Genomic DNA, 27256 nt, shown 5'->3' on the forward strand with positions numbered 1-27256 from the left:
ATTCAGTTACCAAAGTGACCTTGTCAGCCTTTTAAACAAATCAAAATCTCTCAAATCTGCTTTGAGATGATAGCACAGCGACAACACAATAATTGACTATTCTTATCGGTCACTAATTATCGGATGTTGCAAACAAAATTGTGAAACTAATATTTAATACTTATGATATGTGTACAATCAGATGGTTTTAAAATTGCCTATTCCAAATTGAAACTCCTCTATTACCAATAGGTATTAAAAATCAAGCTGAAAGTTGTTACTATCATAAGACTTAACATAACTCTTAGTGCAAATTACTTATTCGTATTTCCAAAGGCAGTGAAGGAAATCAGATTCGCCGATTGTGTATGAAACAGCAAACCAGAGTAAATGTAAAAAAAAATAAACTAAAAAAGTATCAACAAAATGTATTCATTAGGTTGTTATCTTACTTTTGTCGATTAAAGAAGATCTCATAAAAAATTACAGTGGTTAAATGATTAAAGAGTACAGAGGAGGGAATTATCTTTTTTCGGAAAACTTGTATTTTATAATTTATTAATTTGCTTTTTTTGTTATTTATTAGATTAATTAAGTAATATGTGTTAAGGCTTAAATGAATATATTTTAAAATATAACATAACAGTATCTTAATAAGATAATAAGTAGTATAATAGTTCTTACCATAGTGTCTTACAAAAAGAAACACTATGAATACTTGATCGCTTCATCTCATGAAAATTATGTCAGTCAGTCGAGTCTTCTCTTTCTCCCTCTACAAATTTGTATCCATCGGTATTTTTAAAATATTTTTTCCGGTCCATTTCTTCGGTCTATCTTCAGTTTTCTGAATTCCTGTACACACTTATCACTATCAGAAATAGTTTTACTATTGTCTATTTCTCATCATATTTTACTTCTACACATTAATCTATTTCGTCCTACAGTCAAGAAGTTCAGCACCCTAGTAAATAGTAATCAGAATCGTGTCAGAAATTTTACAACAGACGTCATTTCTAAATAAAATATAATAAAGAAAAGTTATAAGCACGCGTATTTTAGTTAATTTTACAATAAATACTTTATTGTACCTAATACTTATAATAATAAATATGTAGTTATTGGGAAAAGTAATTTTATTATATTTTCGACTTTTGTCTTTCTATTGCTGATACGAATACAATTATGTTATTATTTAATCAAAATCTGATGTACCCGAAGAGTTGATGTAGAGATCTCGGATTAGTAAGATAAAACGCATTCACGCGCATATGTATAACATTACAGCTAGTTTATAATAATAATAATAATAATAATAATAATAATAATAATAATAATAATACTAACTAACAATACCTATATTCTTACATTACCTACATAACAATATTAAAAAAATAATAATTACAATAATTTGTTTTAAGAAGTAAAAAATAATATGTTACATTTTTTTGTTTTTTTTTATATAATAGACATGGCAAACGTGTGTTCGGTTTACGATGAGTGATGCGTTCAACGTAAACGGATGGGGCTCTTATTGATAGTACGGAATGGCGTTTTGTTCCGGTAGCGGTTCATAGTACTTCCGCCTCAAGTTGTCGTTTTTCATTAGTTTCTGGTATTTGGCAGCCGTGAGCGGATACTTCTCGTACTTTGAATACGGTTTCTGAAACTTGATTTTCATCGGTACCTATTTGTGAACAGACGAAACTTTAAATAATTTAGCTGCAAGTGAATTCATTTAATTTAATAGGCGCAAACAATATTAATGCACTGCGATGTCAAGCAATACACATGAGCGGACCATTTAGAAGAATTCACGACATTAATTTAATACAAGCTTTCGTGTTTGCCAAAGAGGTTTTTTGTTTGTCGGACCGACGTTGTAGTAAGTATTACAGGTTGTTTGCAAAATGGAAAATTATCAAAGTAAGGTTGCTTACCAATAGAATTCTCCCGGCAGCCAAGTACTCGAGGAAGTTATACGGGATGGGCACAAAAGACGGATCTAAGGGCGGCGGTTCCGGTTTGTCTTCCGAGTACTCGTGGACGGGCGCCGGGGGAGTTAAGTCTTGGCGGGGCATTGGGATCGCCTTGGGCTCTATCACCGCAGGTTCAATGGGTGTCGTTTTACCAGTCGGCACTGATATGGCAGCTGCCAAGTTAATCAGGCAAAAACACTGAAAACAAAATACAATAAAATATTAATCGCAATATTAAATATTCAGCTATTCTTAATTAATGATGCAAATTAATGGGCAATAGTCAGTACAATAACACTATCAGGTGAGTGTTAACTGAAGTGGTCAACGCCTTTTCGTCAACGAGACCTTAACTTTTTTTTATTTTTTTTTTGTCAAAAAAGTTTAAACGTTAATTGTATTATTAAAGTTTTAGACAGACGTCAAGGGAAACATATAGGGTACAATGAGAACTCTGAACCGAGTACCAAGTGGGGCAGTAGGGTTTATCCACTTTTAATGTAGAAGTGACTCGAAACTATGAAAATAGTTTTAATTTTTTTAGATTTACCTAAATAGAAAAATATGTTCTAAATAAGTACAAATTCGATTTTCTTGCGCTCTGTAGTCCCATTTTCAGGGTTCAGCCCGTGTTTATAAAAATGGAATGCTCTCTATGAAAACGATTTTTATGTTTGTAGAGATTTTCTAGTTAATTAAATAATACTTCCAAAATATATCCCTGATCTACCAGTGGCGGATTTAAGGGGAGGGGCGATCGCCCCGTGGCCCAAGAAAAAAGTAGTTGTAATAAATTTCGGCCATGTCAATTAATTTACCTGTTAATTTGTATAAGCTTCATGGTATTATTTTCAATTTAAATCATTTTGTCTATGAGTAAAAACCATTTTAGTTAATATAATAGTACATTTTTTGTTCGTCGCTGAAAACAGAATTAAATTCGTCATGAAGTTTACTTGAGATCGGTCAGCGTACTTTTTATAAAAATTTCAAATTTTAAAATCAAATTTGAGAAGGGTTAAAATTAAAAATTGAAAAAAGTACCCTGACCGATCCTAAGTAAACTTCATGGCGAATTCAAATCTGTTTTCAAATTACTTATCGGATTACTGGTTCGGCCTGTGCGATGGACAAAAAATGATGTGTTTTAACTGAAAAAAAACGGCCAGTGTCGAATCCCTTTAAATGTAGATGATATTATTAAAAGATTTGCTAAAGAAAAAAAAAGCATTAGTTTTATATTATAAATATCTGAGTATTGTACTTTACTTAATTATAAGTATGTATTTGATATTTAAACAAACTTGTTGTAGCGATTTTCAATGAAAGTTTATTGGGTCAAAATTAAACTGAATTAATAATGATTAATTAAAAAATAACTAATCAAAATAATTAATATTAATATTTTGTAGACAATTAATAAAAAGTAAAAATCAAAAAAGGTAATTTTATTATACCTACAAAAAACGAAACTTCGCCCCCCCCCCTTGGACAACCCCTGGATCCGCCACTGTGATCTACCAGGTTGTATTTATAAACACTTAAAAATTATAACGTCCACTCGGAATATTGTTAGTTACACACGAACAAACAATTGATAACTATGCTATACGAATCGTGTGCCTCTGGCAAGAACGATCCAATACAAACGATCGGTGACCCCGGACAAGTATTAAAACAACACCTACGCCAGTCACCGAAATCGTGCCGCTTCACGAAGACAATAAATTATCTCATAAATATATAAAAAATAGTATACATATTATTATTATTACTATTATGATAACAAATATTAATTAAATATTTCGTATTCGAGACGGATATATAATAAATATATACTTAAACACGGAAGACATTCTTTTGTTATGCACCGTTGAAAGGATAGCGTCAATCAATATTATCGCACAATAAATCGATGGCATTGAAACGATGTCAAAACCCATCGAGTTGTGTTAACCGACGCGGGTTGTGTCTGGTGAGCTCAACATTATATTATTCGTGAGTTGTGAATAATTGGATGTTGCTCTGACTAAATACGATATTGACGGTTCAGAGCAATACAAAACAAGTAATAACCTATCTATAGAGGTTTCAGCGATAAAAACTAGCGGAAAACGAAAAACCAAGGATTTCTCTCATGACTATACATTAGACATTTTTTACATAGATTACCTCAAACGCTTTATGCTTTAGAGGCCTTATCGAAAGTGAACAGCATTATAAGCGGTCTATACTTATATTATCTATTGCCTACCGTCTTTCTGGCAAGATGTTGTCTGTTATGTTAAATTGCATTCCCACTACGTAGAGTTGATACGACATAGATATAAACTTTAGTGTCCCAAGAGTTATAGGTCTTATGGTAAAATGTTATTATTAATTGTTTCTCATTAATGCAATAAGTATCGATATTGTTTATCTCTCAACTCTCGAGCTTTATCAACTGGTCGCCGGTCGACCATTGGCCGAGTAGTGGAGCGCGGGGTTATTTCTTAACACGCCTATGTTCTACGTCTAAAACAGCCCCGCTGTGTCTTCATAACTAGTTTTATAAGGTTATGTCCGGTGTCGTCGTTAAAAATCTAGTTTGTCGACTAATCCGACGGCGCGGGTAAAAAGAAAACAACAAAAACGATTGCATCGAGCGGACCAAAGATAAGTACGGTAACAGGTAAGTTGTAACATAATAATAATATCGTGTGTGATAATATAATTATTAGTTCTCGTTAGGCAATCGTTGTCCGCGCACATAAAAAGAATAATAATAATATAAACAATAATATGCCTACCAGCTTACGACATAAACTGATAAACACCGGCCTTACATCAAGTGTGAGACTATTTTATTTGCCGGTATGGCGGTGTGTCCCGCGTTTTGTCTAAAGCTTTGTTTTTCCATTATTAATCAACGGTATATAATACGTGTATATAAAAGTGTAATTTTAGAAAACGGTCGCCACTTACAATGAGAAGAGGAGACCGTCGCCAAAGTTGTCAAATATTTCTAAACTTATTCGTCCAAGTAAAAAGTTAGAACCGATCGCAATGACATGTTGTGGTCAATAATTGCGGTAATTTAAGCAAATAGGTAAAATGTTCATACGATTTTTTTTTTACAAAAGAACTTATAATTTTTGTTTAAAAAAAAGAAAAATGTTTTATAATCTAAAGCACTTAAGCAAAAAATAAATAAATAAATAACCAATTAAATTAAATAATAAACCAATTCATTTAAAAATAAATTTTATATTTGCCCCATACACATGATCCAATATTATGAAATTATTGACTATTGTCTTGTATATATCTACCGACTACCAAGCATTGTCATTTACGCTGAGCTTATAACTTTGAATGTAATCTGAGTGCGAAAAATAATATCTTCGCGTACATATCACAGGCAAAATTGGAAAACTAAATTCAAAATTAAAATAAACTGTTTTGTCCAAAGAAATCTGTAGTCCCAAATTTTTTTCGAGGAAAGTAAATTAACATGGTTATGTACGATAAAGTTTTACGTTAAGTGATCTAGACCGATGTTTATTTAACTAATACGTAAACCATTATTTTATTCCGTGAGAAATGTACAGAATAATAGTTTTTTTTTTTAAATGTAGACGTTTCTTATACAGGGTAATTTATTAAAAATAAAACACTCGATATCTCTTAAAATATTTGCAATTTTGTTGTTTTTCTTTTTTAAAACATTTTTATTTATGTTATTTTTCAATATTATAAAGTTACTAAATATTTATCTATTATTAGTATTTCTCAGAACTCTAACAACTTTTGAAGCTTAAATGGTAACGTACGAGAGTAAGGGTGGAGTGTAGTGTTATTTTTATCTGTACGCATTACTGTGCACTCCATCACCAGTCCTAAATTAAAAACTTTTATAATTTTATCCTAAAACTGGTTATCGGTCAGTCAAAATGTTTATTTAATTATTTTTATTATAAATATATACGTTACTATTTATGTTTCAAAAGTTAATAGATGAAAATAAAAATGATAAAAATTTGAATATTGTAAAAAGACATCATGAACTTTTTAGTTTCATGTGTGTCTCCAAAAAGAAAAACTACAAAATTGCAACTATTTTAAGAGAAAATGAGTGCCTCACCCTTAATAGATCACCTTATACGCTACTGGTAATAATATACTCGTATCTATTCATTTCTACCGGCTCTCATACAGTGTATATACTATATTGTGGATATAATGCTTTATATAATTTCCTAGTCGGCTTTTGTGTGGCTCGTGACCTATTTCCGCATTTATGTCTCCAATTACTGGTATTGTACTGTGTCATCGTGTGTTAACATATTATGTGTCTCGTAAAATTCAAACTTCTGCATCCACATCCGTAGCCGGTGAATGACAGTTATTGCTACATTAGTTCTTGGCTTGGAGCTTGGTAATCGGGTTTAATAATAATTTACCAGGAAGTCCGTGCGATAAAATACAATATGTTGTAGGTTTGCTATTTTTGTTCTGTTGATCTTCCCTAACCTAACCTACCTACGCTATAATCGGTTATATTCATAAGTCAGCACTGTAGTGGAGGCAGAGTATATTGGGATGTGGGAAATCACGGGTCTTTGGCAATTATTATAACTAAATTTAATAAAAATCACTGTAAAATAAACGCTTCTATAGCCATAATGTCTTGTAAATGTACTTGGATTGGAGCTGATACGATTAGGGTTAAGCGTCAGTCAGTATAATAATTTATTTCCTGTCGTCACATACATAGTATCCTAGATATGTACGACGGTCTAAAAGTGTATTTCCTAGGGGAGAGGGTTTATGATTATTTTTTGGTTTGTACATTTTTATCGATAGTACTTTATCTTAAGAATATTTCATACAAATATAGAATCAATTTGACTAATTTTTTTTAAAAAGTCTTATGGTGCCGTGATTTTAAGTTGATGAATATGTTTTTGTGAACATTTTTTGGGGTTTTCTCAATTTTGAATGGGGTTACATTTTTTAAAGTTTTGGCCAATTTTTTCTTATGTATAGATCTACAGAGTTGCTACATGAAGAAATCGGTTCAGCGGTTAAAATATATCGTAGATCTAATAAAAAAATTGAATGAAAATACATCATAGTAATAACTACCTTTTCAGCCACGCATCGAAGCTACAAAAGTAATTGGTTTTTAAAACGTAGTCAGTCAAAAATCCTTAAAAATATCAACTCAAAACTGCAAAGATTCACGAATATCAATATAATATTCTGGTTGTTTGGAATTATTACATTTCACTGTGGTCTGGAAACTGCAAGTACAGCGCAAAAGTAATTGCCGATTAATTAATCTTGATCCAAAAACATTATATCCGACCGTATCGTATTTTATCATGGCAGCTGGCAATTAAGTACAAAAATATAATTTATAATTACATAGAACAACGCCTAAGCAATCTAAAACTTAATTTAGCTTCGACACGGTTTGATTTGGGATTTTCGTTTTGATAATTGAACGCATGGAAATTATTCCACTTAAATTCGATGCCCGGGGGATTAAACACACACACACACACATATTATGTATGTACAATTCATATTATATATTAATGAGTACGTCGTACGTGAATCTCTTGCTGTATAATATATTATCATTATAACATACAGGACTATTGCGTAAATGGATACCGTCGTTGGTTATTTGATCCAATGTTCGAGCCAAGACACTTTCGGTTATACAATCGATTGTAACTAATCGCGCGCAATTACATATTAACAGCTTTGAATAACAATACAAATATTTTATTTCAAATCCTGTCCGGTCGTCTTGTGTAGAGAATCTAGGTCGAGCCTAGAGCACCGGCAAAAATAAATAATTGTTGTAACAACTGGATGTGTATAAACAATAAGATATGTGTTTGGTGTTCTCAATCAGGGTGTCGCGCTTATCTTCATTTGTAAAGTGTTTTTAATCGAGTTTCGCAATATAATTTCAAAGAACTCGTTTACCTTTACGTTGCGTTGTCCTAAGCTAACCGCGAGTATTAAATTACCGTCCCCGAAACCAATTTCGATACTAACAATTAACGTATATGGCCTGTACTTGGGTAACGAAAGTTTTGCGACGTTTTATTTATCTTTCAAGTTTCATGGCGGTAAAACTTTTAAGCGGTTAGAAAAATTCCGCCGTACAAGCAGACAACTGGATTATTTAACATGGAATACATAGAATTAGAATATTATACTCTATATTTGGTATTGGTTTCCGAAATAAAATTGTAAAAATATTTTAACAAACATGGGTAGTCTGTCTTCTTAGCTCTTCCTTTACTCAGAGCATTTCTACGTAAATACTTAGTATATAAATAAAAAATCATCACAGTAGTACGTCCGTGTTATTATTTAATACTGGTTATGAAAAATCACATCTTAGTGTAGAATATTCAGAGTTGACGTGCTTTAGTCACTTTATTTTTAAAATTTTGCAATTTGAGGCTTGAGCTGAAGTGATAAACGTAATATTGTATGTTAAGAACGTTTAAATTAATTTACGAAGATTTTAATTAAACCTATATTACAATTGTATAAACAAATTATATTTTTCCCCTTAAAATTTGTTTACGAATTTACGAATTTAGTTTTAAAACTACAGCATATTTTTGACACTTTTTGCGATCAGCTGTGTACAAGTTTTAAGTACTACATACATATTAGTATTAAATTAGTAGAACAAGCAAGAAATGAATAGTGGGGGTAGAACAAAAATCAGCTTACATAAACTTCGGCCGCGGAGCAAACGACACGTAACCAGCACAAAACAGCCCTGATAATAGAAAAAGATGGGCTTCCGAAATTTTGGCAAAGCTAATTTATCAATATGGGTGTAACTGTAACCCTTGTAAATATTCAATTAAAAAAGGGTTTTTGCTATAAATTTTAATATTACAAAGAAACTTATACACACAACTTACATTATTAATAAACTGATATTAACTAATAAAAAATATTATGTTTTTTGAATACGCCTCTGGTTTTAGATGATAACGTCAAACGTGTAATTATTTATAAATATTTAATTTTTCACCTAAAATAGAGATATTGTATTTAATCTAACCTTACGCCCGTTTTGTAGTTTTGAGTCTAGTGGTTTTAGCGTATTATACAAATTTTATATGTTATTAATACTTAAAAAAAAAAACTTATGAGAAGAAGCAAAACAAAGAATGAAACTATTATTCTATCATAATACTATATAATTAATTATTCATACATATTGTCGTTGTAAGAGTAATTTAAACTTGAAGATTACTCTTTATTAAATTGTGTGAAAAAGTATAATTTTAAATTAACAAATGTGCTCTTCTATGAATGCCAAATGTCAACTGTCGCAAGTAGGTCCAATAGTTATTAAACATTTGTATCCTTATTTATTGGCAATATGATAATCTCGTAGGTGTTGGGAGAAAGAAAAGAGGCATATAATAGTAACAAAATATTAATGCGATAGTAAAAAATGTGTGAGACTGCAGCAAGGCTATAATATCAACGCGATTCGCACGGTTCTATAATAAATTGCGCATATATATATATATTTATGCTTATTATATTATTATTATTCTATAGCTATATCGACACCGCAACACCGTGTTCGCACTATCCCGTACCAGAGGACGTCCTCGAGGTCGTACACCGTACTAAAACGTCTTATACACCGGAACGCCTTGCCCGACCGACTCATCCAGTTCGAACTTCCGCACTTATACGCCCGTTTGCTTACAAATTACGTACAAAAATTATGTAGGCTACTACGTAGTAGATATGGACTATATTATTTACTGTGCTATTCAATTAAATTCTTCTAGAATTTAGTCGAATAGAGCGTTGTAGTTAAAATTCCGTCATCGCCGTCGGCGAGGAGAAGATCAGACAGGAGGTTTTAACGAGCCTGCCATTAACGCAAATGACCGAACGTCACATTATCGGTAATGATATCTATATACAGTATCTAGGCACTTAAGACAAGTAAATAAGTACTATTTAGGTGAGCTGAGGAAACGCGATAAAAAATTGAACAAAATATTGTCTTCGGTCAAAAACGGGCGCGGGCGATTGCGTTGTACTTAACGACGACAGTCCAAGGCTAATACGTAGATTATTTACTGGCTATCAGTATTATATAACTAAAATTACTAAAAGAGTATAGGATTAAGAAAACACCCCAGTTATGTAGTGATGTAGATTTTTATGACATACATAATAAAAGGTTAATAGAAAAGCTCATACGGTTAACAACAAACCTATCGTCGGTACCGCTCAGAAACGATAGAGCAGGTTAAAGTAGTTCAGTATTTGCCTTGCTATCGTCGTGTAATCCGTATAATTAGTATAAAATAATATGGATTGAATATATAACTGTCGTTTTATTAAGTGTGAGATGTCATTCGGAAATGCCATATTTGCGAATATCAAAAATCATGAGTTATGGAATGGAGAAGCACCAAAATTTAAAACCTACAAGCACCTAAAGCTCTTAAGCCGGATCTGGTAATAATATATGTTTTGGCCTGTCGACCTTGCTGTAATTAAAACGTTTCCTCTCATCCATACTTCAGTATATTGTGCGCACGATTATTGTGATATTTTGAAGGCTTTTGTCGACACGATGATAGTAGATATGCACGATTGTTCTAGGCGTCGTTAATTATTACTTAACACTTTTATCGATAAAAGGTTCGTGTGTGGTGGTCGGTAAACTATGCCTAAATAATTTTATGCGGTATTTTGAATTAAAAAAAAATAAACAATTGTTATGCACTGTTTAAGCAGAATTGTACTTTTAAACTATTTAGGAATTAGGATAAAATAAGATAAAAAATTATTATTTATTGCAAAATCAATACCTTCTTATCACCTCATCGTCGATAATAATAATAAAATTATTTAATTCATTGCAAAAAATAAATAACTGTTTATATGATGTAAAAACTTATTTTGGCATCTAATAGTGATAGCTACCGTGAATTTTAATAATATAATAAAAGAATAGCTTCAGTTTTCTCTGTACTCGATTTATCTAATTTGTTGGGCTAGAATGTTAACGTAATATAGATGGATTATTATAGCTTAAGAGTTTTTTCTGTTCAAACATCAGATTATTGTGTTTAAGGAATTTGGTTTGTTTACATCGTAAGGAATTATTTTGCTTTAATAGGAAGTGCACTATTTGATTTTGTCCAACAATAAGCTGTGATGGTAGCGTTGGACCTTCAAGGTCCGTCAATCTACAAGATGATGAACTACACAAAACAGCCATAAAAAAAATAAAAAATAAAATCCATTTTTATTATAGTCATTGTGTTTTATTTTTTACATTCCCTGTCAGAAAGTATTTAAAAGCTGCGCTTAGGTGAGTTTGTACAAACAACAATGACGTTATAAATCTCGTTTGATGAAAAACAATTTATTGTTTTCCTAAGCGAGTTACACTTACGGGTTGCTCTCGTTTGTTTCGTTTTATTTTTATAAAGTTTAAGTTAACTTCAACTACACCTTTTTATAAATTTAACAATCTTTGAGAACGATTTAACTTTAATAATGAAGGTGTACCGTTAATAATGAGTGTTATTTTTAATTTAACGCCGTTACTTTTATCGGATCCTGTTTGTTTTACATTGTTTATATAGTATTATTTTTTGTTAATAAGAACACTGTAACAATTGAACGAATCAATTAGATTACAACTATTTTATTTGATGTATAATTTAATACATTTTTTTATTATTAGATAATGTCAATGACTCGTTTAACAATAGGTAAGTCAACAGCCTTAAAAAAATAGATCTGATTTATCGACTTCATATTGTCTAAACTCTAAGGACAAATCATAAGTATTTACCTACATACAAAAATCGTAGGTAGTGTGTAATGTGATATAAATAATGAATAGAACAATACGAGTATATTAGGAACTAAAACTCCATAAAAATACTCTGAAACGTATTTAATAAACGACTGGTATGGAAATAACTTATTTATAAATACTCAAAAACCCTTGTATTGTAATGCAAACTTAATAATAAATAAACTTAATGATTGTTGATGAATGATGGTAAATGAAAGTTGGATAATTTGTGTTTAGGTTAAGTTATACAAGGTATATTCTAGGTATTAGTATATAAGTCGATTGTGGTCCAATCTACATATTGTTATTGGACCCCACCCCCTTTGGCATGTGTTAGATATAAGTTGAAATGTTTAGTTTTAATTGATTGTAGAGAGGATGTGTAGAGCATGCGTGGAATTATTTGAAATGCACGGACACGACTTTTCGTGCATAATAATGCATTTTTAACTCTAGGAGTTATTCTTAGGCCGATTTTCAATTGCAGAGTTACTAATTTGGTTTAAGCTAACCCGGTTTTTACTAATCCGGATGTTTACATTCTCTTAACTCCGGAAGTTAGCTAATTCGGATTACAATAAATCAATCTTAACTTCGCATGTAATCGTAGTGAATATTTATGGAGATAGAGTATTATTAAATTAATTATTTGTTTTGTTATCGTTTGCCAAAGTTAACCAATTGTTAACTGACAAAGATGTGGGCTTAAAAAAAGTAGAATTATTTGCTGTTCATTTATTCGGCAAGGACCAGGTTTCATAACAAATGCTTTAATATCACGTTACATATGACGCGTGTTAGAATACATAATATCATAATGTATAATATGTTTACGTTTACGGTGACCATCAAACATTTGGATCTTTCAGTATAACACTATAACATGTAAATATTATTTTAATAAGTAATAACTATGTAAAATTCTAACCGCGAACCGGGTTTATAAAGATATTTTAATGTTATGGTACGACATTATTTATTCTATCAGTTGCCGAGGTTATCCTTTGTCGATTAAAAATCATTAGAAAAAATATACATATTTTATAAACATAATCTATTATATTATAAAAAAAATTAACATAAAAATACACTTTTAATGTATACAATTTAAGTACATAGGCCACAGTACCCATAGCCCCTATGTGCTAACTATTGTATTTTATACAAATAACAGCTTTTTAATAATACTTGCAGGTGCTTTTTTATTTTTTAAACCGGGCTTTTGGGTTTTTTTAATTGTTAATTGATGTGGGAGTGAGTGATTACGACCCAGGAATATGCTACCATGTTTAGCGACTTTAAGAGAAAAACAGTGGGTATTTATTGATCATAATATTACTAAATAAGGCGCATTAGCTCGATCATTGAGAGTTGTAAGCAAGTGTTCCATACTTCCATGTGGTGTGTTATGGGTATTTGAATATAAATGTTTTTTAGTTTATAATAACAAAAATATAGTACTTACCGAGATAGCGGCTGTGCTCACTAATGCAATCATCTTGGCGGATTCGATATCACCGCGCGCTATCTACGATCACAAAAAAAAAAACAATTACAAATCAACACGTTAAATAGTAATTATAATATTATATTATATTTGATTTTTACATAAATATAATAAAAAAAAAAGCGACGAATTGAGGTTTATTTTTGGTTTTCTTTCATCGCACTCGCTCGGTGGTCGCCGCGCGTATGGTCAGGAAAAATGATGGGAAAAAACAACATTACCTACAGAAGAAGATAGTAGTGACAATGTCTTTTTGTGTGCATCAGAAATCTGAAGGCCGTTTGCGGGCGACCTTCAACTCGACCGGGCAAAATCTTCACGAGCTGGGAGGAGGGGACGCACACAAATCGTACCCGCGGGCCGAGCACGTCTGCTCGTGTTATTTGGTTTACCTTAAACCGTCTTGAACGCATATAAATTACCATCAGTTTATACATATATATATATCCATAGATAATATATATATATATATGTTTAACAAGTATATTTGTATTACATCTAACGCGATTTCCATACCAGCTTTGGTCAGAAATCTCATCGTAAACTAAATACGTTGTGGTTTATAGGCTCGATTTAAAACCTCTAAACGATCAGCTGACCGACCCAAGATCAAAAAAAAAATATATATATATACGCTATACACGCCTCGAAATCAGTCACCGTTTATCACACAAAAAATAACCGTGTACACGCTAAAAGAGCAAGAGCATGGCGTACATAATATTTATTGTATTTTTGTCATAAGTCGATTTGTTGCACAAAGTATAAACCGAATAATCATATAGAATACTTACGTGGATTAACTGACACATTCGGATGCTTTAAAATTTGATTGTAGTATTAAGCATAGAATCTATTCTACATAATGTAGAGATAGTATGTATATTTAATTGGGCGAGTGTACATGGATAGGCTACTCCTATATCAAGACGGTGTAACGGACGTCATTACGGAATGATTTTTTAAAGAAAACAGAATGACTATTATTTACCAATCATGTATCTGTACTTCTTTCCCCCTGAGTGCGCCCTTTTTATTCTCGCAATATGTTTATTCCCGTATAAAAGTTTCTCTGGCCTATTCATTATAACTACGAGTATATAATAACATAAGAACCTAATTAATATATATTAGGGTGGTCTATATTTTTATATTTTATACACAAGACCCCCTCAATTTGTCTATTAAAACTTTAAAAACTTTAATTTCAACTGAATTAAACGACAAAAAACGCATACCTTAAAGCATTCATAATACATGTGATGGTGCGCCACAGAACAAAAAGATTAAAAACAGTAATTTGAATCAACATTTTTTGAATATCACTTTATTGAAATTTAAATAAAATATTAAACAATTATTTCACTGATATCATGATTTTTAAAAAAATTTAAAAAGATTTTAAAATCCCAAAAGTATATAATAATATTTATATTATCTTTATAAAAACATTAAACAATTTTTTATCATTTTTTAATTTTAAATAAAAATGAGTCATTCTAACCATAGTTCTTAATCGGGACAAAACACTTTTGCAAAATCACCTTTAATTTTTATTTCTAACTGGGATTTTTCTCTCGGGATTTCAATGTATTTTATTGCATTTATATGCATTTTATGGTAATTTATGTTAAAGTCTTAGACAAATGCCAAGACCTAGCTAAAAGTTATTTGCTAGTTTATTAAATATTATAAGTTAGCAATAATATTATAACTTAATTTTTATTTCTAATTAAAATAAAAATGGGTAATTATAAAATTAGATTTTTCGTATTTTTGATATTAGTTTATACCAAATTATTTTATGTTAAAATCATGATAACAGCGAAATATATTTTTCCATTATATTTATGTTCCAACATAGTGTATCCATTATATCCATCAAAATCTTCATCATAATTATAGTTTTGTGTTCTTTTGTACTAACATAGGTATTTCGAATGCTTTGAGTCATGTGTTCTAGAGTCTAGACTAATTTATAAATTAATTACATTTTTTTTCACTTCCAAAACGAAGAAAGGGTACATCTCGGTGATAAAACATATTTAGTGAAAAAAAAATATTTTCCAATTTTATTTTGGCTAGTCGCGAATGTATTATTTATTTCCATTTAAATAAACACAAGATCTATTATGTTTTTTTAATTACAAATAACTTTGTAAATTTTTAAGTCGTGGTTTGATTATAGGCTATAAATAGCTATAATTGAAATTTAACTTATAATTACAATTTTTTTTTTAATATTCCATGAATTTTTACGCCTACTTTTCAAAACTGAGCTCAAATAAATTATTTGGAGGGATTAGTAAGCTCTCCCGACTCCGCCTATGCACTATCATCTCGATATTCTTATTTTAGTTAATATTTTGTCTCCATCTCTTTATTAGTCCATGTCTAACACTTAATATAATTTCTTTTTTTAATACGGTTTTCTTTTTGCTCTAAAATGTAAGACTAAAAAAAAAATGTATTTGTATATGTAATTTTTAGTATGACGCACCATTTTTTTTCTTAGTGGTTTAATTTATTTTTGTAGGTTCAATTGCAAATTATTTATTAAAATATAAAGTTACATACTTGTTTGGCATCATTAAGTTATCTCATCTACAAATATAAAACCATTTTTGATTTTTTAGTTTAGTTTTGTGTAAAGGACAGTTGTTTTATAATAGGCTTTTTTATTATGCGGATATTACGTTTTTATGATGACCAACTTCAGGAAATGACTCTTGAGATAACAACAAAGTGACTGTTACTAATAACATGCTATAACTAGTGCCATTGAACAGCTGTTATTACATAAAAAAGCGGGTGGATAATAAACTGCTAAAAACATTAGCTCAGTCACGAGCACGGCGTAGACTAATGGTATCGAAGTACAATAGACAAGTCATTTGATGTATTGTCTTCTGATCGATTTGTAATCTAGATTAAATAAGATAACTGAGTTCATAATGCAAAATCCTAAAATATATATATCCTATAATATAAAATACTAAGCGGCCATCTTTAGTACGCTATGTTGAACTTGGAAAATAAAATAATACACTCACTATGGGTGTGTCTTAATTTTAGTCAGTTGTGGTTGTGAGAAATTAAATTGAATTAAAAAAAATAAACACTAATTTAAATATTAATAATTAACATATTATAAATAAATATATATTATACATTTTATTGCATTATCTTTATGAAATGTTGTACACACAATTAAAACATTTCACCTTTTTTTGCTTAAGCTATTTTTGATAGGGTTAAATAAAATTCGACAGTTATTAAGATCTACTATTTTGATTTTTCATTTATTTTAATACTTGTGTCTACTATATGATTTTTTTCGTCAGCTGTCTACAATTATTATCACTATACGTAGTGTAAAAGTTACAACTATAGTTTTTTAAAAAAAAATTTTAATTTATACATTATTTTACTTTTTTCAAACTTGGAATTATTTACATTTTAAAATTATTTTCATTTAGCAGAATGCAATTTTGGTTACCCATCTAAAAAAAATATCAATACATGGATTTTTACCTTTATGGTTAACTTAAAACAATATGAAAATAAACATGAATGTATATCAATTTATCTATTATATAAACTATGGCTGTGGATGAGTAAGTAATATGTTTATACAAAAATCAAAAAATATATGTATTTGATGCACTGAATATTATTATTATTACTACTATAATGTAATTGTCCAGATCTAAAAACTTAAAAGACTTGCATCGAGACATTTTATTTAACCGATCTTTGGATTTTTTTATAAGTCCTGTCAGACTCGAATAATAAAAAAATCAAAAGAATGTTCTACAAATAAGTTATCACTTCGCTTCTTTCCCTGTTTAATGTATACAGATTGACTTCTAGACATTTCATTCATATTTTTTACTCTTGAGTTCTTATACACTTTTGAACTTCTGATAAACAAACCACCAGACCTTAAGTATACAACCTTTAATGCATCATGCCCTGTGTACCTCTGATGATTAAATTCTAAATGTACAGTACGTCATTACCGGCTACTGGCATAGACGGTTACTTCTAAACAGATTAGGAGTCTAATTCAACCATTATCTAGACATATAATTTACTTCGTACACCATTCAAAGTAAAAAAAATTGTACTTTAATCTTTAAGCAAGTAGCGCTCTCGCTTTTTTAGTAGGACGTTTCTGATCTGACAGATAGCTAAATTTACACTACAGTTAATTAGTACTTAGTTTAAAAATACTTTTTCGAGACTAGGTGTGAATTCTGATTACTAGATAAAGATACAATGAATTATAACAGCATTACTTTAAAAGGCAGTGCGCTGGCCCGACACCGTGCTCAAACAAATGGTATGTGATGATTAAAGGAACAGGCCGATCTATGTACCACGATTCTGGGGACGCTATTAAACATTTTCACCATTGGAACTGGATCTGGGACTGGGACCCTTGAGTAAGAGGGGGACATAATCAATATAATATAATGTACATATGTAGATCCAAAAAAAGCTGAGATGGGTTATGCTAAATCCTTACAATATACAGCCTGGAGTACTGACTTTTTATTTAATCTTATTTGTAATTATTTTACTCAGCCCCGCTAAACTAAATCCTGAGCAATGTCGGGTCGGTACAGCTTGTACTATATATATATTAAATACCAAATAGTGAATTGATTGATTTTTATAGGTTGATAAATATATATTCATATGTTATGATTTAACTGTTAACAAGATTGATTGTTTAAATTCAATGATAGTACCGAATAAAATAATAATTATATTATATTACTTAGATTCATTTTTTAATTGACTTTGACTTGGCAATTCAGTGGTTTTGAAAAAAAAAATTATGCTAATTAAAAATTTCACAAATCCGAACAATTGTTATTTCTTTCAATAACCATCTTAAAAAGGCTAAATAAAGGTTACACAAAAAAATTCGGAACAGATAATAGTGTTATTATAACAATGTGATAAAATACAGCGTCTATAAAATTATATATAACTTTCGGTAGATTTGTAATTAAAAAGTTTGGGCTCGTTGAAAAACTTCTACATATTTTCTAGAACACAATGATACTTTATATACAATTATTCATAACAATAACCAATGGCCATTGCTGGGTTTCGAAATATTATAACTTTTATTGTGTTGTATTGTTAAAGTATTATTGTTGAGTTATGTCAAGAAGCCGATTACATGACGTTAACTAGTGGAACGGGATAACCAAAGTCATAACGCCAATGGCTATGTATTTTGTAATGGATGTTAAGAAATTTTGAAAATAAACTTAAAATATGACACACAAACTAAATTTTTCAAGTGTTTACATTATACAAAACACAAAGCTATCCCATACAGTTTTCTAGCAGTGGCGGGTTTGAGGAAACAAGTCGGACATCATCTCACTGATCATAATTAAAAAATAAAATTAGTTTGTTAGAATTTGTATTAATAGTTTATTTTATTATTATTTTAGCAATTCTAATAAAATTAATAATTGAGTTTTCGGTTAGCGCTGATGATGACAACATAGTCGCCGTTATACGTATACGCTCATAAGTATATTTTAATTGTGGTTAGGATTTATTCATAATTGAATTAATTGATGTAATATTATAAACTAGTATTATTGTTATTTGTTTTAGTTTTAAAGTTAATAGTAACCCTAGAGGCAAGTATTTAATATTTCAATGATTTTATGTAAGATTTCAGAGTAAAGAACTATTTTTGGTAAACCTGTTTTCTTGTAAATTACCACACAAACTATAACTGCTGGCAAACCTTCACGAAGTCGAAATAAATTGCGAATCATTTATTATAATGAACCTCATTTGTTTTTAAATGTACTTCATTTTGCAAAAAAAAAAAAACATGTAACGGATGTATCATAATTTTATTAACAAGTTAAGAGATAAAAAATAATGAGGGTGGATACTCCGCGAATGCCGTTTGTCAGTTTCTGCTTGAACACTCAAGTTTAGTCGCAAAGACTCGCAATGGTTCAGTATATTATCTAGTGAATTAAATTGGACGACACGACTTTTATCGAATAACTAGACGGGTTCTTTTTTTTTGTTACCGACGATCTCGTTATGGAAATAATAATAATAATTCTTCCGTCATAATATAGCGGACGGCGGTCGGTAAATGGAAGTCTTATACAATAAAGCTCTTTGCTCATCTGTAGAAAATAGGTTTTGTAGCGGGAAATACGAACGACTCTACTCAATTAACCCATTTCGAGTCAGTATTTTACAAATTGCACTCGAATGTGTTGTCATTGTTTTATATGTCTCGGTGTTGTAAGTCTATTACTTGGAATCTAATAAAAATCTAGTTAAATAACGTTTAAGCTTAGTTCGTTGATTTTTATACAAGAAGAAAGTTTTTATTTCGCTTTGAAAGTAAATATGTCTAACAACCTTACGAATTTAATAAATACACGCATTACGTTGTTATTACATTATCTTGAAAAAGTCTTGTGAATTATGATTAATTTGATTTTTATGTTTTTTTTATTACACTAGCCGCCGTGAATTGTCTTAGTACCTATACGACATTGTGGGTTTGCTATAGACATTATTCTAGCCATGTTAAACATGCTGATAATAGTTTAAAGCTGAATTGTTACCTAAGTTAAAACAAATTTGTTAAATACATAATATACATATTTTCAACTTAAAAATACGGCTTATTAATAATGTTAAAAAAAATCAAAAACCCTATACAAAGGGTAGAATTTGAAAACTTCTATAACTCACTTTTTAGAGCGTAGTTTTGGGACATAAGGTCCGAAACTAGATAGATAGGCTAAAGATAGATCTAGAATGGGGCTATACCATTTATGATTTGCTCAAAAATCTGTAGTCGAACTTTTTTTTAACACCTAGAGCAAGTGAAGATCTTGGGGCAACAACAAGACATGTCTTTTTTTCAAAACGTTTTTAATTCCAAACATTTTTTTTTCAAATTGCTTTTTTTTAATTTCATTAGTTTTGAAAAAAGGACATGTCTTGCTGTTTCACCAAGGTCTTCAAATTACACTTTGGCCGTATTCAAATTTCCGGTTACTATGTTTGAATGAATAAACAATCCGTCCCCACTACGCCCCGATTCTAGCATGTTGGCTTTTTTTTTTATCGTTCTAAGTTATAACTAAGAACCATATTGTCCGTTAAATAGAAAGCGACAGTGTGTGTATGTATATGTTATAGGAACAAAAAATCGTTTACTTACATCTAACACATTACATCCCAGTGGGGTCTAGTCGTGACTGAAAACATTCGAATATTATTATTGTTATTACGCAATGTGCGCGGATATAAATAATAACCATGATATTATAATGATAATGATGATGATAATATTCGCAAATGAGTTCCAGAGAGTAAGGATTTCCGCGAAAGTACCATAAGTAGTCAGGAAATTTTTAAAATACAGAGACCATCGCGATTGATCGTGTTAAGACCATACAAGTTTCGCAGCGTGACAGCTCATACAAAGATGGCAAAAGCCAACATTATTTTAATATTATGATAAGCTAAGAGCAGAGCATTTTATTTTGTATTTTAAAACTTTTACATTTACCCACAATGTTAACGGGATTTAATGTATTAAATTGTAGAAGTCAAAGTATAAGGATAAAAAACACTTCATTTTTTTCCTGTTTTGTGGGTGAAGGAGTTGATTTTTCTACTTTTTGACCGATCAAAGTACCAATCGCGTAAATAGGTCTATAGAAAAAAATGTATCATGCCTTCAAAAAAAAAAAAAATATTATAAAACCTTATCAATTATCGTATCGAAGCTAAAATAAATGTTTATTTATTTATTTATTTTGTATTTACAATAAGACGTTCCTAGCTAGTGCTATCTACATCTAAGGATTTACAATATACAGGTTTATTAAAATATCTACTTTTTTATTATGTGTATATACATTTTTTCTTACAATTGTTATTTTTAAACACAATATGATTAATGTAGACTATTTAAGACCCATAATAAGTAACTTAGATCATGCATATTCAATGAAATAACTAATACATTACTTTGGTATTTTGTTTGAAAATAATTATATGTTAAGTCTATCGTAGCTGATACTGACTCCGAACTAGCTCCACTTTTATGTGTATGTTAAACCTGAATTTAACATTGAAAAAATATAATATGATTTTTATTAAAAAGACCATTTTATGCATTATTTAATTGTTATAAAAGTGTAATTATAAAGAAAACTATTTTAAAAGTTCAATTATGTTGTTTTTTAAGATATATAATAGCAAGTACAGCATTTTAATTTTAGAAATTGTAAATCATGCTATATAGATCGGTTGGCTTTAACTATCGAGCTATAAGCTATGCGATATATTTAATAACTAGTAATTATAATGATAAAATGGTCTAGTTTAAAACTGTAGTGGTGTATTGGGAGGTCAAAATATATTTGTATTACAAAATCTGGACTTAACGTAATAGCCGTATATACGTAATAGTCATATTTGTGTTGGTCTAAGTGTAATTTTGTTAGTTTGCATGATACTTATACGTTTTGTCAAATTGCAGTCGTTAAAGTCGAATTTAATCTAAATTGTTTTTAATAAAGCACAAAATGTTATAGTTAAACTTAGCATTAACATAGTTAAAATAACAATACAAATATATGATCGAAGAGTTCACGTTACAGAGTAAAGTATTTTTTGCACAAAGGATAAAAAAAATGTGGCGTAGAAATAAAAACTAGGACATATTCCGTTGCCAATCTCTAAAGGAGATGGATTTCCGTTAAAGTGACGTATGTGTAGTTATAAAAGAGAATTTATGAATATTCGCATTTTTTATAACTTAGCGAAGATCACTTTAGTTGTCAGACTAATTTTTATTGTCAGGTTTTGGTCCTACATATTATGTCTTACGTAATTCTGCTAAAAAATAACAATATTATCTTTTTCCCCAGTTGGTCTGATACACTTCAAATTGTGTTAGAATGTACTAAATGTAGCAGAAAATATATTAATATACACACACACAACGTATAATGCTATGGTGGAAACATTGTTATTTTGTTCATAACGACTTATCGCAAATCCATTCAACTTTCATTTCGCTATTACCACGAGCAAGCCTTCGGGGCACGTCGGCGGATTTATACACTGTACAGTGTGTTTATTTTTGCTGCTTTTCATTTTGGCGTATGTATCTAAGTGTAATCCGTCCCCAGTATATGCTATGCAAGCGTTTACCAAAATAAAACAGGTAACTCGATATTTTTGTTGACAGTGTTAGTTCGCTAAACATAATAATAGTTTTGTTTTGTAAAACTTTCTTTTGTCCGTGTTCACCGGATTTCAGTGCCCGCGGGCTCACTGTATAGAATCTCAGCGTTTCGTTAAAAACAATGCACACTAGCATAACGGTGTTGCTGTTGTTTTTGTTGTTCTTATGTACAGAATGAAATCGATACTCTTAGCCGTGTATCGTTGGTACTTGTAGATTCGCAAGAAACGCAACAGACACAACACAAATCTGACAGCAAAGTTTTATCTCTATTCAATTCGTATACAAGCCGTACGCGCCTAAATACCTTTGCGGCGACCTTAAGTTTTATCAGATTCAAACGTTTGACAGTAAAAAAGTAACGACAATCAAGCACAATGACGTCTAATAACAGTTATCTTTTCAATAACGTCTTTAGTTATGAACACTTAGTCACACTGCTGTCTATAGCAATACTTGAATGCACCAAAAAATGTTTCTAATATCTTCTCCGAAACACTCCCATTGATTTATACCAAAGTTAACGAATGGTGTACCGTGTATTTAAGTGTGAGTGAATTAACCAACAATGATCATACTCTGTTAGGAGAGTGGCCACGAGGGGATTATGTTTTACGGCAGAGATGTTTGGCTAAAAATTGTGAGTCAGCCTATTAATCTCTGAGCGTTCCCTAATGAATTTGACTTTTGAGCATAAATTTATCGACGCATGTGCAAGTTATAAGTTAAAACCCTAATATTTTACATCGTTCATGAAAGACAAAAGCTCAAAATCAAATTTATATCAATTGACTACTCTAGTCTAAAGTACTAAATGAAATTACTGTAGTTCAATGTAGAATAATAATGCAATAATGTTAAGGTTTGCTCAGTCAGGGCTTTTTGAAGATAGTTGAAACATTATAATATTTTGATATTGGAAGTATGTACAGATTAAAGTATGAATGCCATAAAATGTGTACAGTCAAACATTTTTTTTTTATAATTTTGTAATAGTTACCTAAATTAGTAATGATTTAATAGACTGTCCACAAAAGGGAACTGATATAAACGAAATCGTTGCGTGTATCTGCTTTGGAGTTTTAAGTGCACTCGGTCTTATCGTTGCGTCTGCGATCGTCACGTGTACAATATAACAGTATCGCAAAGAATGGCTAATAATTATAGTTTATCCATATTGCTAGAGAACGCTTGTACAAGTACACGGCTTGTATATAAACGGACACGGATCGCTAATTATAATATTATTTTGGGATACCGGTCGTGAGTCGTTGGCGTGGTGGCATGATTCGTCAGAATTTTCATAATATTATATTATATGATATTATCGCGTTTGTCGATCATCATTTAACGATCATCGGTTGTCGACAAGTGGTTTAATAACACACAGACAGATATGTGTACACTACCATATTATAATAAAATAATACTATCATCAACATCGAACAATGAATGTAATATGTACTGCCGATTGCGGTTCAACGCCGCCTCGCTTTCTTCTCGGGTGACTATGAATCTGGCGCGCATGCCACACACGCAGGCTTAGCATAATGCTGCACGTTTCCGCGTTAACGTAGCTAGCTGACTTGTAGGTTTAATAATTACAAAACGCAGCAGCAGAGAAATCCATAGTTTCGCGCAAGAAATATTATATTAGGAATTTAGTATTCGAGGGGAATAAATTCTGGAGGTGTTTACCGGTGGCGTAGGTAATACGTGCCGCATGGTCATAGTGGACAAGCTGTAGAAAAGCACGTGCGGCGGTTAAGAGTAATTAATAATTATTGTTATAACTATACATATATATTGTTGTCGTGTGTTATGACGAGTCTCGTCTAGATTAGGAGGTCGGATAGAACTAAAATGCAAACAAAATAATGGAGGTTGACCGATTGCATGTGTTAGTTAATTAACACACAGTGCTTGCACTCATTTATAAACGTGTTCGCATTTGTTCGTTGTTTTTGACGAAAATTATGAACTGTAGGGATAATATCCTATAGGAATGTAGAGATAAAGTAGTCCTGTAGGGATAAAGTCTTAGAGGTGCCATGCATATTTATTGTATTGTTTGCGGACACCTAAAGTCAGTTCAAAGAAACTGAACTGAAAATAATTCAATTGAAAAACGTCTTATAACAATAGTTTTAGTAGTAATACGAAAACAAATTGACTATGAAATTCTCGTTGACTTTTATGTGTTTAATTCCATCCAAAAATAAGTAAATTAATACCAGATCGCAGTTTACAATTTAATCCGGAATGGCTCACTCGAGCGCACATTTATCTCATTACAGTTGCAGCATAATTTTATCATGTCATTCAGGCGAAAAACGTACAAGAGGGAAAAGTTGTTTGTCATTATGAACGAAATTGATTAAAATTGTCAATTCGTTATCGACGGGACAACTTGTTTTAAAAATTAATTGAAAACCTCCTCACCTTCTCGATAACAACTCGTTTGATAAAACAATCCAGTCGGTCCATTCGAAAAGTATAGTAAAAAATTATAAAAATAATAAATTAAATTAGATTAAATAAAATTGTTTACAACCAAAAATATTCTTGCGCTATATGATGTTGTTTTTTGTGTTCATTCGAGGATGGTCACAGTATAGAAATAATAAGTAGGAAAATTCGTAAAAGATCTTTTCTCACTTATTCTCTCCTCAGCCCAATTGCATTTGTTTTAATCAATAAGATCAAAGCTGATGGGATGATGGGAAGGGGAAGAACAAGATTGTGAACGGTCCTTATTGGTAGTACCTTTTTTAAAAACACGATTGCGAACGTTTTTACTTGCTAACTTTCATGCAACATTGCCGTTTCGATACATAATACAACGAAAATAAAATCGAAAATTGGCAATCTCCTACACAATTATTATTTTGACTAAATTCATAAAGCCGTCTTTGAGTTGTCTTACAAATTAAAACTTATTAACTACTGACTATAACTATTTGTTCTATCATCTTAAAATAAAAATGTATTAACAAATTTAGAACATTTAAGTACCTATGTTAAATAAACGAATATGTTGATATCACTAACAACATGTAAAGAAAACGTATAACAATGTATTGAATCAAAAGATATTATGTATAATATTGGAATGTTAAAGAAATTAACAATTTCCGCTGGGCTTTCAAGGTCCGTTAAGCTTACATACTGATGATAATACTATTTAATACAATTAATTGTTTTCGGCGTTCAGAAATAATACTTTTTAAGTTTTCCATTCTAGTGGAAGCGTCATGGAAGACGGTGTTTATCTGAGTGGGTTATGGGCAAATAATTTAGATTAATTTCGTTTAAACAACAAATATTTTTTACATATTTTAATGAAAAATATATATTTTATTTAAAAAACTTTTTTTTGTTAGTGTTCTTAAACTGTTACACAATTTGACATAGTCGCATGAAAAATCGCGTTCGCGATCGTTTGAATTTTAGATGTAAAATATGTTTTGTTTATCTTCTGATAATCGTTCGCCATCGTGTTATGAACAATTTAAAAGCAACCGATTAAACGGATTTACGTTTTAAATTTACTTAATTTGTAACTTTGTAAATTTCACTCTTCGCCTGAGGAGTCGGACAACAGGGTGTTCTTTTGGGAGGCGGGCCTTCAAGCGTCTGTTTATGGTTTTTTCACCGAGTCTAATATAGCACCTTCTGAGTTTTGAGGGTTAATGTGGAATTTTTTAAAATTGTGTCTTATCCAATTTGAAATGTACTAGACGATTGGGCGCATGAACCATGGTGCTTTTAGGCAAATTGAGCCTAAGAAATTTGTTTTGGAGTGTTTGTAATTTGCTTATTTTGGTAGGGGAAGCTGACGCCTAGACTAGGCATGCATAGGTAATTAGCGGTCGAATAATGGACGTATATAGAGTATTAGTGAGGCCGATTATTCTAAAATTAGTTTTTGTACATCATTAAAGTGATTTTATAACTTTCAGTGATCAATAATTTCTATGAATTTATTTCCGATCCAACCGTGCTGACTTTTTATAATTTTACTTTCTGAAAATTCACTATCTAATGAAATATTTTTATGACATTTTTCTATCTACAAAGGTTTTAATTCAGTAGTATGTTTTTGTTGTCATTTCGAGCTTATTTATTTTATTTATTATAAAAAGTTCTTGGTGTTATAATTTCGTCGTATAACCATTGATGATAATAGCGGTATTAGGGAGAAACTGAAAGTGCATAAATTATTGATTTTATTATTTAAACTATTGTATTATTAATAATTTATTAATTTTGTTTTTATGTGAAGTTAAATTACATAATATTACATAGTTTTATTCAATAGTTCTTAATATTACTACACAGTTAAAACAAAAATTACCACAGATTTGTATAGATTTTTTTAATGAAAGTGATTTATTTAGTTTTGATTCTACTAAGGCCTCCAGCGAGCCATCGTAAGTTTTTTTACATACATGATGGGGTATTCTAGACTTGAGCTGTCGTTATTAATCTCAAGAAATCATAAGAAGCCTTGAGCAAATAACAACTTATTTTTGAGTGCACATATATATATATATATATATATATATATATGTATGTGTATAAATATGTACATTGTTCAATGATTGATACGATGATTAATTGGATTGGCGGGCTATTTG

At 30.5% G+C, this 27256-nt stretch overlaps 1 protein-coding gene across 2 annotated transcripts in view; it reads right to left on the reverse strand.

The window, feature by feature from the left end:
- Nucleotides 1-1316: 1316 nt before the first annotated feature.
- LOC126835327 (uncharacterized) overlaps nucleotides 1317-27256 on the reverse strand; it is a 39182-nt gene continuing 13242 nt past the window's right edge. The window contains exons 1-4 of one of the 2 annotated variants that reach the window (XM_050567823.1): nucleotides 13441-13493; nucleotides 13298-13360; nucleotides 1920-2156; nucleotides 1317-1666 (exon numbers count right to left, since the gene is read on the reverse strand). In XM_050567823.1, coding sequence (XP_050423780.1) covers nucleotides 1511-1666; nucleotides 1920-2156; nucleotides 13298-13330 — 426 coding nt within the window. In that variant the 5' untranslated portion in view covers nucleotides 13331-13360; nucleotides 13441-13493 and the 3' untranslated portion in view covers nucleotides 1317-1510. Of the gene's footprint in view, nucleotides 1667-1919; nucleotides 2157-13297; nucleotides 13361-13440; nucleotides 13494-27256 lie in introns of those variants that run through there. The other variant, XM_050567822.1, reaches the window with a different exon arrangement.

Source organism: Adelges cooleyi, unplaced genomic scaffold, assembly GCF_023614345.1.
Source record: "Adelges cooleyi isolate 19-005CV unplaced genomic scaffold, UGA_ACOO_1.1 ACOO_flye_CR_arks_rails_tigmint_CR_PRNA_23, whole genome shotgun sequence".
Classification (NCBI taxonomy): Eukaryota; Metazoa; Arthropoda; class Insecta; order Hemiptera; family Adelgidae; genus Adelges; species Adelges cooleyi.